At 47.6% G+C, this 15,290-nt stretch overlaps 1 protein-coding gene across 1 annotated transcript in view; it reads right to left on the bottom strand.

The window, feature by feature from the left end:
- Positions 1-2,472: 2,472 nt before the first annotated feature.
- Positions 2,473-15,290, bottom strand: part of LOC135549441 (multidrug and toxin extrusion protein 1-like) — a 73,265-nt gene continuing 60,447 nt past the window's right edge. The window contains exons 10-17 of the mRNA XM_064979408.1: positions 13,860-13,927; positions 12,539-12,647; positions 12,028-12,103; positions 11,221-11,290; positions 6,402-6,534; positions 5,450-5,544; positions 4,973-5,069; positions 2,473-2,597 (exon numbers count right to left, since the gene is read on the bottom strand). Coding sequence (XP_064835480.1) covers positions 2,473-2,597; positions 4,973-5,069; positions 5,450-5,544; positions 6,402-6,534; positions 11,221-11,290; positions 12,028-12,103; positions 12,539-12,647; positions 13,860-13,927 — 773 coding nt within the window. The remainder of the gene's footprint in view (positions 2,598-4,972; positions 5,070-5,449; positions 5,545-6,401; positions 6,535-11,220; positions 11,291-12,027; positions 12,104-12,538; positions 12,648-13,859; positions 13,928-15,290) is intronic.

Below are 15,290 nucleotides of genomic sequence, written 5' to 3'. Positions count from 1 at the left end.
ACTAGCGTCCTATAAACCTATGCTAGGGACTAGCGTCCTATAAACCCATGCTAGGGACCAGCGTCCTATAAACCCATGCTAGGGACTAACATCCTATAAACCCATGCTAGGGACTAGCGTCCTTAAACCCATGCTAGGGACTAGCATCCTATAAACCCATGCTAGGGACTAGCATCCTATAAACCATGCTAGGGACTAGCATCCCATAAACCCATGCTAGGGAACATTAGCATCCTATAAACCCATGCTAGGGACCAGTCCTATAAACCCATGCTAGGACTAGCATCCTATAAACCCATGCTAGGGACTAGCATCCTATAAACCCATGCTAGGAACATTAGCATCCTATAAACCAATGCTAGGGACATCAGCATCCCATAAACCCATGCCAGGAAACAAGAAGAGCACAGCACAGTTTATGCAGATTTAATTTAATGATGACAGAACGTGAAAAGCAGAATAGGGAACCAGCTCCACTTCAAAACACAACAGACTTGTTGTTATTAGTAGCCACCAGAAACACATCTCCTTAAAAAGAGCTTTGAGCTTTGTCTAATTACATTGTTTCCACGACCTTATCAAGTCAGTGGAAGCCATTCCGACATGCCCTGCAATGCTACCAGTGCATAACCTCCAAGGGATGACCAACCTGTTCCCAGTGGGCAAAACTGGTCAGGTTGTATACCGCTTGTAGGAGGTTTCGTTAACGTCTTTTTACCAACCAGAAAAATACATCTGTCTGTAATCTGATAACAACCAAAATGAAAGGTCCTTCCCATCCTGATCTTTCCAAGATATGTCTAACTGGTAACAGAGACCAGGGTTGTCATCTGGCTATACAAATTCTTATCTAGTTAATAAACAGTAAATTACATTATTAAGACGACATAATGTGCCAAATGTTGCCTTCTGGGTTAGTGATCATTCCCTTCTATTGTCCATGATTAAATGTCCACAGCAGTGACATGGCTGTGTGTATGGCTGTGTGAGTACCATCTTGGTTTAAATACATATGGCTCATGTATATGTGGTTGACTGTAACCTCCTGTGACTGTATATGTATATTTGGTTGACTGTAACTCCTGTATGACTGTGGTTGATCTTTGGTTTAAATACATATGGCTCATGTAATAATAATGGTTGACTGTAACCCATTTGTACATCTTTGTTTAAATAACCTCCTGGCTACTGTATATATGGTTGACTGTAACTTCCTGTATATGTGGTTGACTGTAACTTCCTGTATATGGGTTGACTGTAACTTCCTGTATATGTGGCTGTGGGTAACCTCATGTATTGTATATGTGGGCTGTACTGTAACCTCCTGTACTGTATATGTGGCTGACTGTAACTTCCTGTATTGTATATGTGGCTGTGACTGTAACTTCCTGTATATGTGGTTGACTGTAACTTCCTGTATTGTATATGTGGCTGTGGGTAACCTCCTGTATTGTATATGTGGCTGTAGTAACCTCCTGTACTGTATATGTGGCTGTAGTAACCTCCTGTATTGTATATATGGCTGTGTAACTCCTCCCTGTACTGTATATGTGGCTGTGGTAACCTCCGTATTGTATACTGTAACCTCCTTTATGTGGCTGTAGTAACCTCCTGTACTGTATATGTGGCTGTAGTAACCTCCTGTACTGTATATGTGGCTGTGGGTAACCTCCTGTACTGTTTATGTGGCTGTAGTAACCTCCTGTACTATATGTGGCTATTGGTAACCTCCTGTACTGTATATGTGGCTGTAGTAACCTCCTGTACTATATATGTGGCTCTAGTAACCTCCTGTACTATATATGTGGCTGCGGGTAACCTCCTGTATTGTATATGTGGCTGTAGTAACCTCCTGTACTATATATGTGGCTGCGGGTAACCTCCTGTATTGTATATGTGGCTGTAGTAACCTCCTGTATTGTATATGTGGCTGTGGGTAACCTCCTGTACTGTATATGTGGCTAGTAACCTCCTGTATTGTATATGTGGCTGCTGTAACCTCCTGTATATGTGGTTGTGAGTAACCTCCTGTATATGTGGCTGTGGAACCTCCTGTATATGTGGCTGTGGGTAACCTCCTGTACTGTATATGGCAGTAGTAACCTCCTGTACTGTATATGTGGCTGTGGGAACCTCCTGTACTGTATATGTGGCTGTAGTAACCTCATGTATTGTATATGTGGCTGTAGTAACCTCCTGTATTGTATATGTGGCTGTAGTAACCTCCTGTATTGTATATGTGGCTGCAGTAACCTCCTGTACTATATATGTGGCTGTGGGTAACCTCCTGTACTGTATATGTGGCTGTAGTAACCTCCTGTACTATATATGTGGCTGTGGGTTATCTCTTTGGCTCAGTTTATACGAGCAGCAGGCTGGTTAGCAGTTCACTGAGGATGATCCCAGTGAGGATGAGGAACATGAGGATGACAACTAGCCCACGACGAAGAACCAGCTGTCTGACAGTCAACCTCACCGTACTGACCACCGGCCCGCCTCAGTCTCTAACTCCCCCTTCCCCCTGTCCCCACCCAGCCCCTCCACGTCCGTCTTTCCTCCCCAGGGCTCTGCCGCTGGGTGGGACCGCTCCGACCAGCCTAGAGGATTACACACCATGTAAAGTTACACACCATGTAAAGACATAGGGCTGCTGTAAAAAAACAAGCATGTCAAAGCTTTCAGAGCTCTATATGTCAAGTGTCATACCGTATATGTAATCATGGAACTCGGAATATATGGAACTATCGGATTTACAATATATGGAACCCTAAAATTTGGTTTATATGTAATCATGGAACTCGGAATATATGGAACTATCGGATTTACAATATATGGAACCTAAAATTTGGTTTATATGGAACCATGAAACTTGGAATGTATGGAACCGTGGGATTTAGAATATGTGGAACCGTGGGATTTAGAATATATGGAACCGTGGGATTTAGATTATACGGAACCATGGGATTTAGAATATATGGAACCGTAAAACTTGGAATATATGGAACCGTGATTTTGAATATAAGGAACATTGGGATTTAGAATATATGGAACAGTAAAACTTGGAATATATGGAAATGTAAAAATTTGGAATATATGGAACTGTCGGATTTAGAATATAATGAACATTGGGATTTAGAATATATGGAACCGTGGGATTTAGAATATATGGAACCGTGATTTAGAATATGTGGAACCGTGAGATTTAGAATATATGGAACCGTGGGATTTAGAATATGTGGAACAGTGGGATTCAGAATATATGGAACTGTGGGATTTAGAATATGTGGAACCGTGGGATTTAGAATATATTGAACCGTGGGATTTAGAATATATGGAACCGTAAAATATGGAATATATAGAACCGTAAAACTTGGAATCTGTGGAACCGTGGGATTTTGAATATATGGAACAGTGGGATTTAGAATATATGGAACCGTAAAACTTGGAATATATGGAACCGATTGGATTTAGAATATATGGAACCGTAAAACTTGGAATATATAGAACCGTAAAACTTGGAATATGTGGAACCGTAAAACTTGGAATATATGGAACCGTAAAACTTGGAATATATGGAACCGTGGGATTTTGAATATACGGAACAGTGGGATTTAGAAGATATGGAACCGTAAAACTTGGAATATGTGGAACCGTGATTTTGAATATACGGAACAGTGGGATTTAGAATATATGGAACCGTAAAACTTGGAATATATGGAACCGTAAAACTTGGAATATATGGTACCGTGCGATTTAGAATATATGGAACCGTGGGATTTAGAATATGTGGAACCGTGGGATTTAGAATATATGGAACCGTGGGATTTAGAATATGTGGAACAGTGGGATTCAGAATATATGGAACTGTGGGATTTAGAATATGTGGAACCGTGGGATTTAGAATATATGGAACTGTGGGATTTAGAATATGTGGAACCGTGGGATTTAGAATATATTGAACCGTAAAACATGGAATATATAGAACCGTAAAACTTGGAATCTGTGGAACCGTTGGATTTAGAATATATGGAACCATGGGATTTAGACTATATGGAACCGTAAAACTTGGAATATATAGAACCGTAAAACTTGGAATATGTGGAACCGTAAAACTTGGAATATGTGGAACCTTTTAAAACTTGGAATATATGGAACTGTAGGAATTAGAATATATGGAACCGTGAATTTAGAATATATGGAACCGTGGAATTTAGAACATATGGAACCGTGGGATTTAGACTATATGGAACTGTAAAACTTGGAATATTTGGAACCGTGGGGTTTAGAATATATGGAACCGTGGCATTTAGAATATGGAACCGTGAATTTAGAATATATGGAACTGTGGGATTTAGAATATATGGAACCGTGGGATTTAGAATATATGGAACCGTAAAACTTGGAATATATGGAACAGTGGGATTTAGAATATATGGAACTGTAAAACTTGGAATATATGGAACCGTACATTTAGAATATATGGAACCGTGGAATTTAGAATATATGGAACCGTAAACTTGGAATATATGGAACCATGCGATTTAGAATATATGGAACCTTGGGATTTAGAATATATGGAACCGTGAGATTTAGAATATATTAGATTTAGAATATATGGAACCGTGATTTAGAATATATGGAACCGTGGAATTTAGAATATATGGAACCGTGGAATTTAGAATATATGGAACTGTGGGATTTAGAATGTATGGAACCGTGGGATTAGAGTATATGGAACAGTGGGATTTAGAAAATATGGAACTGTGTGATTTAGAATATATGGAACCGTGGGATTTTGAATATATGGAACCGTGAGATTGAGCATATATGAAACTGTGGGATTTAGAATATATGGAACCGTGATTTAGAATGTATGGAACCGTGAGATTGAGCATATATGAAACTGTGGGATTTAGAATATATGGAACCGTGGGATTTAGAATGTATGGAACCGTGACGGCTGGAATGTTACCTCTCTTCTCCAGTTCAAACTGCTCTTCTTTCCTTTCAGGGAGCTGGACTCCTGCCTCTCCAGAGCCTGACAACACACACATGTTGGTTTTACTATCCTTTTGGGAACAAATTATTCCCATTCAAAATACTATTTTCCTTAACCCCAACCCTTAACCTAACACTTCAATTGCATTGTTCCTTGTGGGGTCCGTTCAAATGTCTCCACTTGTGCAAATTTTCAAAGTTTCACTATCCTTGTGGGCACACACACACACACACACACACACACACACACACACACACACACACACACACACACACACACACACACACACACACACACACACACACACACACACACACACACACACACACACACACACACACACACACACACACACACACACACACAGAGAGAGAGCAGGGCCTGATGAGACAAATCAGCTGTTAGAGGCAACTCGTGAGGTTAAAACACACAACATAAATAGTGACTGACCTCTTGACTGGCTTTTTTCCAGTCCAGTTTACACAGCAGAACTACCAAGAACAAGGACTGGATTAACACACAGGTGAACAGGCCTATCCACAAACCTGAGAAGAAGAGAGAGGGAGGGGGAAAAGAGGGAGAATAGGGGAGGCAGAGAGAGAGAATAGAAAGAGAGAGGGGGAAAAGTGGGAGAATAGGGGAAGCAGAGAGAGAGAATAGAAAGAGAGAGGGAGGGGGAAAAGAGGGAGAATAGGGGAGGCAGAGAGAGAGAATAGAAAGAGAGAGGGAGGGGGAAAAGAGGGAGAATAGGGGAGGCAGAGAGAGAATAGAAAGAGAGAGGGAGGGGGAAAAGAGGGAGAATAGGGAGGCAGAGAGAGAGAATAGAAAGAGAGAGGGGGAAAAGAGGGAGAATAGGGGAGGCAGAGAGAGAGAATAGAAAGAGAGAGGGAGGGGGAAAAGTGGGAGAATAGGGGAAGCAGAGAGAGAGAATAGAAAGAGAGAGGGAGGGGGAAAAGAGGGAGAATAGGGGAGGCAGAGAGAGAATAGGGAGAATAGGGAGGCAGAGAGAGAGAATAGAAAGAGAGAGGGGGAAAAGAGGGAGAATAGGGGAGCAGAGAGAGAGAAAGAGAGAGGGAGAGTGGGGAATAGGGGGAAGCAGAGGGAGAATAGAAAGAGAGAGGGAGGGGGAAAAGAGGGAGAATAGGGGAGGCAGAGAGAGAGAATAGAAAGAGAGAGGGAGGGGGAAAAGTGGGAGAATAGGGGAAGCAGAGAGAGAGAATAGCAAGAGAGACAGAGGGGGAAAAGAGGGAGAATAGGGGAGGCAGAGAGAGAGAATAGCAAGAGAGACAGAGGGGGAAAAGAGGGAGAATAGGGGAGGCAGAGAGAGAGGGTATATTACCATGTTGTCTCTCCTCTACTCACCTCTGATATATTACCATGCTGTTATTTATCCTCTACTCACCTATGATGCCCATCTTGTTAGGGAACATGAGAGAGACTCCGATGGGGAAGCCAATGAAGTAGTACCCCACCAGATTACACAACGCTCCAATCTTCTGCTTTCCTGCTCCACGCACGACACCGCCCATCACGCCCTGTCACGACAAACACATTACGCCCTGTCACGACACACACATCACGCCCTGTCACGACACACACATCACTCCCTGTCACGACACACACATCACTCCCTGTCACGACACAGCCCATCACGCCCTGTCACGACACACATCACGCCCTGTCACGACACACACATCACGCCCTGTCACGACACACACAACTCCCTGTCACGACACACACATCACTCCCTGTCACGACACACACATCACTCCCTGTCACGACACACACATCACTCCCTGTCACGACACACACATTACTACCTGTCACGACAAAGCCCATCACGCCCTGTCACGACACACATCACGCCCTGTCCCGACAAACACATTACGACCTGTCACGACAAAGCCCATCACTCCCTGTCACGACACACACATCACTCCCTGTCACGACAAAGCCCATCACGCCCTGTCACGACAAACACATTACGCCCTGTCACGACAAAGCCCATCACGCCCTGTCACGACACACACATCACTCCCTGTCACGACAAAGTCCATCAAGCCCTGTCACGACACACATCACGCCCTGTCACGACACACACATCACTCCCTGTCACGACAAAGCCCATCACGCCCAGTCACGACACACACATCGCGACCTGTCACGACAAACACATTACGCCCTGTCACGACAAAGCCCATCACGTCCTGTCACGACACACACATCACTCCCTGTCACGACAAAGCCCATCACGCCCTGTCACGACACATCACGCCCTGTCACGACACACATTACGCCATGTCACGACAAAGCCCATCACGGCCTGTCACGACACACACATCACTCCCTGTCACGACAAAGCCCATCACGCCCTGTCACGACACACACATCACGCCCTGTCACGACACACACATTACGCCCTGTCACGACAAAGCCCATCATGCCCTGTCACGACACACACATCACTCCCTGTCACGACAAAGCCCATCACGCCCTGTCACGACACACACATCACGCCCTGTCACGACACACACATTACGCCCTGTCACGACAAAGCCCATCATGCCCTGTCACGACACACACATCACGCCCTGTCACGACACACACATCACGCCCTGTCACGACAAAGCCCATCACGCCCTGTCAAGACACACTCATCACGCCCTGTCACGACACACACATCACGCCCTGTCATGACACACACATAACTTCCTGTCACGACACAGCCCATCACGCCCTGTCACGACACACACATCACTCCCTTTCACGACAAAGCCCATCACGCCCTGTCACGACAAACACATCACTCACTGTCACGACAAAGCCCATCACGCCCTGTCACGACACACACATCACTCCCTGTCACGACCCACACATCACGCCCTGTCACGACACACACATCACGCCCTGTCACGACACACACATCACGCCCTGTCACGACACACACATAACTCCCTGTCACGACACACACATCACTCCCTGTCACGACACACACATCACTCCCTGTCACGACACACACATCACTACCTGTCACGACAAAGCCCATCACGCCCTGTCACGACACACACATCACGCCCTGTCACGACACACACATCACGCCCTGTCCCGACAAACACATTACGACCTGTCACGACAAAGCCCATCACGCCCTGTCACGACACACACATCACTCCCTGTCACGACAAAGCCCATCACGCCCTGTCACGACAAACACATTACGCCCTGTCACGACAAAGCCCATCACGACCTGTCACGACACACACATCACGCCCTGTCACGACACACACATCACGCCCTGTCACGACACACACATCCCGCCCTGTCACGACACACACATTACGCCCTGTCACGACACATACATCCCGCCCTGTCACGACACACACATCACGCCCTGTCACGACACACACATCACGCCCTGTCACGACACACACATCCCGCCCTGTCACGACACACACATCACGCCTGTCACGACACACACATCCCGCCCTGTCACGACACACACATCACGCCCTGTCACGACACACACATTATGCCATGTCACGACACACACATCACTCCCTGTCACGACGCACACATCACGCCCTGTCACGACACACACATCACGCCCTGTCACGGCACACACATTACGCCCTGTCACGACACTGCCCATCACGCCCTGTCACGACACACACATCACGCCCTGTCACGACACACACATCACGCCCTGTCACGACACACACATAACTCCCTGTCACGACACACACATCACTCCCTGTCACGACACACATCACTCCCGTCACGACACACATCACTACCTGTCACGACAAAGCCCATCACGCCCTGTCACGACACACACATCACGCCCTGTCACGACACACACATCACGCCCTGTCCCGACAAACACATTACGACCTGTCACGACAAAGCCCATCACGCCCTGTCACGACACACACATCACTCCCTGTCACGACAAAGCCCATCACGCCCTGTCACGACAAACACATTACGCCCTGTCACGACAAAGCCCATCACGCCCTGTCACGACACACACATCACTCCCTGTCACGACAAAGCCCATCACGCCCTGTCACGACACACACATCGCGCCCTGTCACGACAAACACATTACGCCCTGTCACGACAAAGCCCATCACGCCCTGTCACGACACACACATCACTCCCTGTCACGACAAAGCCCATCACGCCCTGTCACGACACACACATCACGCCCTGTCACGACACACACATTACGCCATGTCACGACAAAGCCCATCACGGCCTGTCACGACACACACATCACTCCCTGTCACAACAAAGCCCATCACGCCCTGTCACGACACACACATCACGCCCTGTCACGACACACACATTACGCCCTGTCACGACAAAGCCCATCATGCCCTGTCACGACACACACATCACTCCCTGTCACGACAAAGCCCATCACGCCCTGTCACACACACACATCACTCCCTGTCACGACAAAGCCCATCACGCCCTGTCACGACACACACATCACTCCCTGTCACGTCAAAGCCCATCACGCCCTGTCACGACACACACATCACTCCCTGTCACGACAAAGCCCATCACGCCCTGTCACGACACACACATCACGCCCTGTCACGACACACACATTACGCCCTGTCACGACAAAGCCCATCACGCCCTGTCACGACACACACATCACTCCCTGTCACGACAAAGTCCATCACGCCCTGTCACGACACACACATCACGCCCTGTCACGACACACACATCACTCCCTGTTAAGACACACACATCACTCCCTGTCACGACACACACATTACGCCCTGTCACGACAAAGCATATCACTCCCTGTCACGACACACATCACTCCCTGTCACGACACACACATTACGCCCTGTCACGACACATACATCCCGCCCTGTCACGACACACACATCACGCCCTGTGACGACACACACATCACTCCCTGTCACTACACACACATCACGCCCTGTCACGACACACACATCACTCCCTGTCACGACAAAGCCCATCACGCCCTGTCACGACACACACATCACGCCCTGTCATGACACACACATTACGCCCTGTCACGACAAAGCCCATCATGCCCTGTCACGACACACACATCACTCCCTGTCACGACAAAGCCCATCACGCCCTGTCACGACACACACATCACTCCCTGTCACGACAAAGCCCATCACGCCCTGTCACGACACACACATCACGCCCTGTCACGACAAAGCCCATCACGCCCTGTCACGACACACATCACTCCCTGTCACGACAAAGCCCATCACGCCCTGTCACGACACACACATCACGCCCTGTCACGACACACACATTACGCCCTGTCACGACAAAGCCCATCACGCCCTGTCACGACACACACATCACTCCCTGTCACGACAAAGTCCATCACGCCCTGTCACGACAAAGTCCATCACGCCCTGTCACGACACACACATCACTCCCTGTTAAGACACACACATCACTCCCTGTCACGACACACACATCACTCCCTGTCACGGCAAAGCCCATCACGCCCTGTCACGACACACACATCACTCCCTGTCACGACAAAGCCCATCACGCCCTGTCACGACACACACATCACTCCCTGTCACCCAAAGCCCATCACGCCCTGTCACGTTCCACACACACATCACTCCCTGTCACGACAAAGCCCATCACGCCTGTCACGACACACACATCACTCCCTGTCACGACACACACATTACGCCCTGTCCCGACAAAGCACATCACGCCCTGTCACGACACACACATCACTCCCTGTCACGACACACACATTACGCCCTGTCACGACACATACATCCCGCCCTGTCACGACACACACATCACGCCCTGTCACGACACACACATCACTCCCTGTCACTACACACACATCACGCCCTGTCACGACACACACATCACGCCCTGTCACGACACACACATCACGCCCTGTCACGACACACATCACGCCCTGTCACAACACAAATATCACTCCCTGTCAAGACACACACATCGCGCCCTGTCACGACACACACATCACGCCCTGTCACGACACACACATCACACCCTGTCACGACACACACATTATGCCATGTCACGACACACACATCACTCCCTGTCACGACCCACACATCACGCCCTGTCACGACACTCACATCACGCCCTGTCACGGCACACACATTACGCCCTGTCACGACACTGCCCATCACGCCCTGTCACGACACACACAATCTCACCACGAATGTGTCTGCCAGATGGAAGAAGCCATACAGGATCATGATTTCAGCCACCCTCTTCACAATGTCCCTGGAACACACAGAGAGACAGGTTCTTTCAGGTCTAAGGGGCCACTGGATTCTACTAGAGTGGTCCCAGACCTGTTGGTGCTAACATTCCAAACAAACTGGCCCCCAGGCTAAGGGGCTACTGGGTTCTACTAGAGTGGTCCCAGACCTGTTGGTGCTAACATTCCAAACAAACTGGCCCCCAGGCTAAGGGGCTACTGGGTTCTACTAGAGTGGTCCCAGACCTATTGGTGCTAACATTCCAAACAAACTGGCCTCCAGGCTAAGATACTACAGAGATCTATGGGTTCATAACGCCTACAGTGTCATGCTGTTGGTGAAGCAAGTTATAACATGATTACTGGATGTTACGGAAGTTATGTGATGTCTGTGTGTCTACAAGACACATACACACACACACACACACACACACACACACACACAGACACACAGACACACAGACACACAGACACACACACACACACACACACACACACACACACACACACACACAGGTGGGTGTGTGTCTACAAGATGTCACGCGCACACACACACACACAGACACACAGACACACACACACACACAGACACAGACACACAGACACAGACACAGACACAGACAGACACACAGACAAAGACACACACACACACACACACACACACACACACACACACACACACACACACACACACACACACACACACACACACACAGGTTTCTAAAGTTAATCAGTGTGGTGGGTGTGTGTCTGCACTCACTGATCTGTGGTGAAGATGTACGCCATCACGTCTTTAGTCACGAGGACGAACGTACTGACAAAACACGAGACGATGACTGGACAGAAAAGACAAAGAGTTAGTAACCATTCTGACAATCATTAATATTATTCAAGAAACAAAGTCACCCTCTATATACAGTGCATTCAGAAAGTATTCAGACCCCTTGACCTTATCCTCACTTTGTTACATTACGGCCTTATTCTAAAATGGATTAAATAAAACATTTTCTCATAATGACAAAAAGAAAACAAGTTTTTTTTTGTGCGAAAATTCTGACAGAGCTCTAGAGTTGAACTGACCCCACTCCTGCAGGCAGTCAGCTGCCCAGCCTAGGGGTAAAAGGTCAGGATACACCCTCACCAATAGAAACGTCTCAGAATCCGTAGATGGCAGGTTAGTGGAGTGATACAGGACCTGTCATGCTTGGTCCATTAAGATCTGGCCAATATTAGAGCCATGCTAGCATCACTAGCTAGTTGCTGCTACGTACATGCACAGATGGAGGCAACCTTCCCAGACAGCTTGGCCTGTTCTGTGTTCCCTGCACCCAGAGCGTTGCCCACCCTCACACTGGCTGCTACTGAGAATCCAAGAGGAAACTGAAAGAGGACGATGTGGGGAGAGAAGGAGAGAGACAGAGAGAGAGACAGAGAGAGAGAGAGAGAGAGAGAGACAGAGAGACAGAGAGAGAGACAGAGAGAGAGAAAGACAGAGACAGAGAGATGTGAGCTAGAAAAATAAAATTTTTGTTCTAAATATCATGATGTAATGTATCTTAGTGTAATGTTAGCTAGCTGATAGACAGAGTGATGTTACCATGTTAGCTAGCTGATAGACAGAGTGATGTTACCATGGTAGCTAGCTGATAGATAGTGTGATGTTACCATGGTAGCTAGCTGATAGATAGTGTGATGTTACCATGGTAGCTAGCTGATAGATAGTGTGATGTTACCATGGTAGCTAGCTGATAGACAGAGTGATGTTACCATGGTAGCTAGCTGATAGATAGTGTGATGTTACCATGGTAGCTAGCTGATAGATAGTGTGATGTTACCATGGTAGCTAGCTGATAGATAGTGTGATGTTACCATGGTAGCTAGCTGATAGACAGAGTGATGTTACCATGGTAGCTAGCTGATAGACAGTGTGATGTTACAATGGTAGCTAGCTGATAGACAGTGTGATGTTACCATGGTAGCTAGCTGATAGACAGTGTGATGTTACCATAGTAGATAGCTGATAGACAGTGTAATGTTACCATTGTAGATAGCTGATAGACAGTGTGATGTTACCATGTTAGCTAGCTGATAGACAGTGTGATGTTACCATGTTAGCTAGCTGATAGACAGTGTGATGTTACCATGTTAGCTAGCTGATAGACAGTGTGATGTTACCATGGTAGCTAGCTGATAGACAGTGTGATGTTACCATGTTAGCTAGCTGATAGACAGTGTGATGTTACCATGGTAGCTAGCTGATAGACAGTGTGATGTTACCATGGCAGATAGCTAATAGACAGCGTGATGTTACCATGGTAGCTAGCTGATAGACAGTGTGATGTTAGCATGCAGGTGATGGTAGCTAGCAAATAGACAGTGTGACATTACCATGGTAGCTAGCTGATAGACAGTCTGATGTTACCATGGTAGCTAGCTGATAGACAGTGTGATGTTACCATGTTAGCTAGCTGATAGACAGTGTGGTGTTACCATGGTAGCTAGCTGATAGACAGTGTGATGTTACCATGGTAGATAGCTAATAGACAGCGTGACGTTACCATGGTATCTAGCTGATAGACAGTGTGATGTTACCATGTAGGTGATGACAGCTAGCTGATAGACAACAGACTGAGCCCCCAACTCCACCTCACTGATAAGACCTAAGAGAGGGGAGAGGCAGAAGATGGGAAGATAAGGAGAGATGAAGAAATTGGAGAGGGGAGAGATGGACAGAGAAGGGGACATAGGAAGAGAGGGAATATACATAAGATAGAGAAGGGAAGGGGGAAGAGAGAAAGGGAGAGAGAATGGAGAGAGACAGGAGAGAATGGAGAGTGAAAGGGGTGATGAGGAGAGAGGGGTCATGAGAAGAGAGGGGTGATGAGAAGAGAGGGGTGATGGGGAAACAGGGGTGATGAGGAGAGAGGGAAGATATGGAGAGAGGGGTGATGAGGAGAGAAATGGAAGATATGGAGAGAAGGGCGATGAGGAGGAAGGGGTGATGAGGAGAGAGGGAAGATATGGAGAGATGGGTGATGAGGAGAGAGGGGTGATGAGGAGAGAGTGATGATGAGAGAGAGGGTGATGAGGAGAGAGGGGTGATGAGGAGAGAGTGATGATGAGGAGAGAGGAGTGATGAGGAGAGAAAGGGAAGATATGGAGAGAGGGGTGATGAGGAGAGAGGGGTGATGAGGAAAAAGAGGAGAGCGGGGAGAGAGGAGAGTGGGGAGAGAGGAGATTGGAGAGAGAGGAGTGATGAGGAGAGAAAGGGAACATTACGAGAGAGGGGTGATGAAGAGAAATAGAGAGAGAGGGGGAGAGAGGCAGAGGGAAATAGAGGAAAGAAGGTGAGTGGGAAGATATGGAGAGAGGGGTGATGAGGAGAAAGGGTAGATACGGAGAGAGGGGTGATGAGGAGAGAGGGAAGATATGGAGAGATGGGTGATGAGAAGAGGGAAGATATGGAGAGGGGTGATGAGGAGAGAGGGAAGATATGGAGAGGGGTGATGAGAAGAGAGGGAAGATATGGAGAGATGGGTGATGAGGAGAGAGGGAAGATATGGAGAGGGGTGACGAGAAGAGAGTGAAGATATGGAGAGAGGGGTGATGACAAGAGAGGGAAGATATGGAGAGAGGGGTGATGAGGAGAGAGGGAAGATATGGAGAGAGTGATGATGAGGAGAGAGGGGTGATGAGGAGAGAAAGGGAACATATGGAGAGAGGGGTGATGAAGAGAGAGTGATGCTGAGGAGAGAGGGGTGATGAGGAGAGAGGGGTGATGAGGAAAGAGAGGAGAGAGAGGAGAGTGGGGAGAGAGGAGTGATGAGGAGAGAAAGGGAACATTACGAGAGAGGGGTGATGAAGAGAAATAGAGAGAGAGGGGGAGAGAGGCAGAGGGAAATAGAGGAAAGAAGGTGAGTGGGAAGATATGGAGAGAGGGGTGATGAGGAGAAAGGGAAGATACGGAGAGAGGCGTGATGAGGAGAGAGGGAAGATATGGAGAGAGGGGTGATGAGAAGAGGG

The sequence above is a fragment of the Oncorhynchus masou genome, chromosome 12, assembly GCF_036934945.1.
Source record: "Oncorhynchus masou masou isolate Uvic2021 chromosome 12, UVic_Omas_1.1, whole genome shotgun sequence".
In the NCBI taxonomy this organism is placed as follows: Eukaryota; Metazoa; Chordata; class Actinopteri; order Salmoniformes; family Salmonidae; genus Oncorhynchus; species Oncorhynchus masou.
Note: the sequence above shows the minus strand (reverse complement) of the source record. Positions and strands in the feature narration are given on the sequence as shown.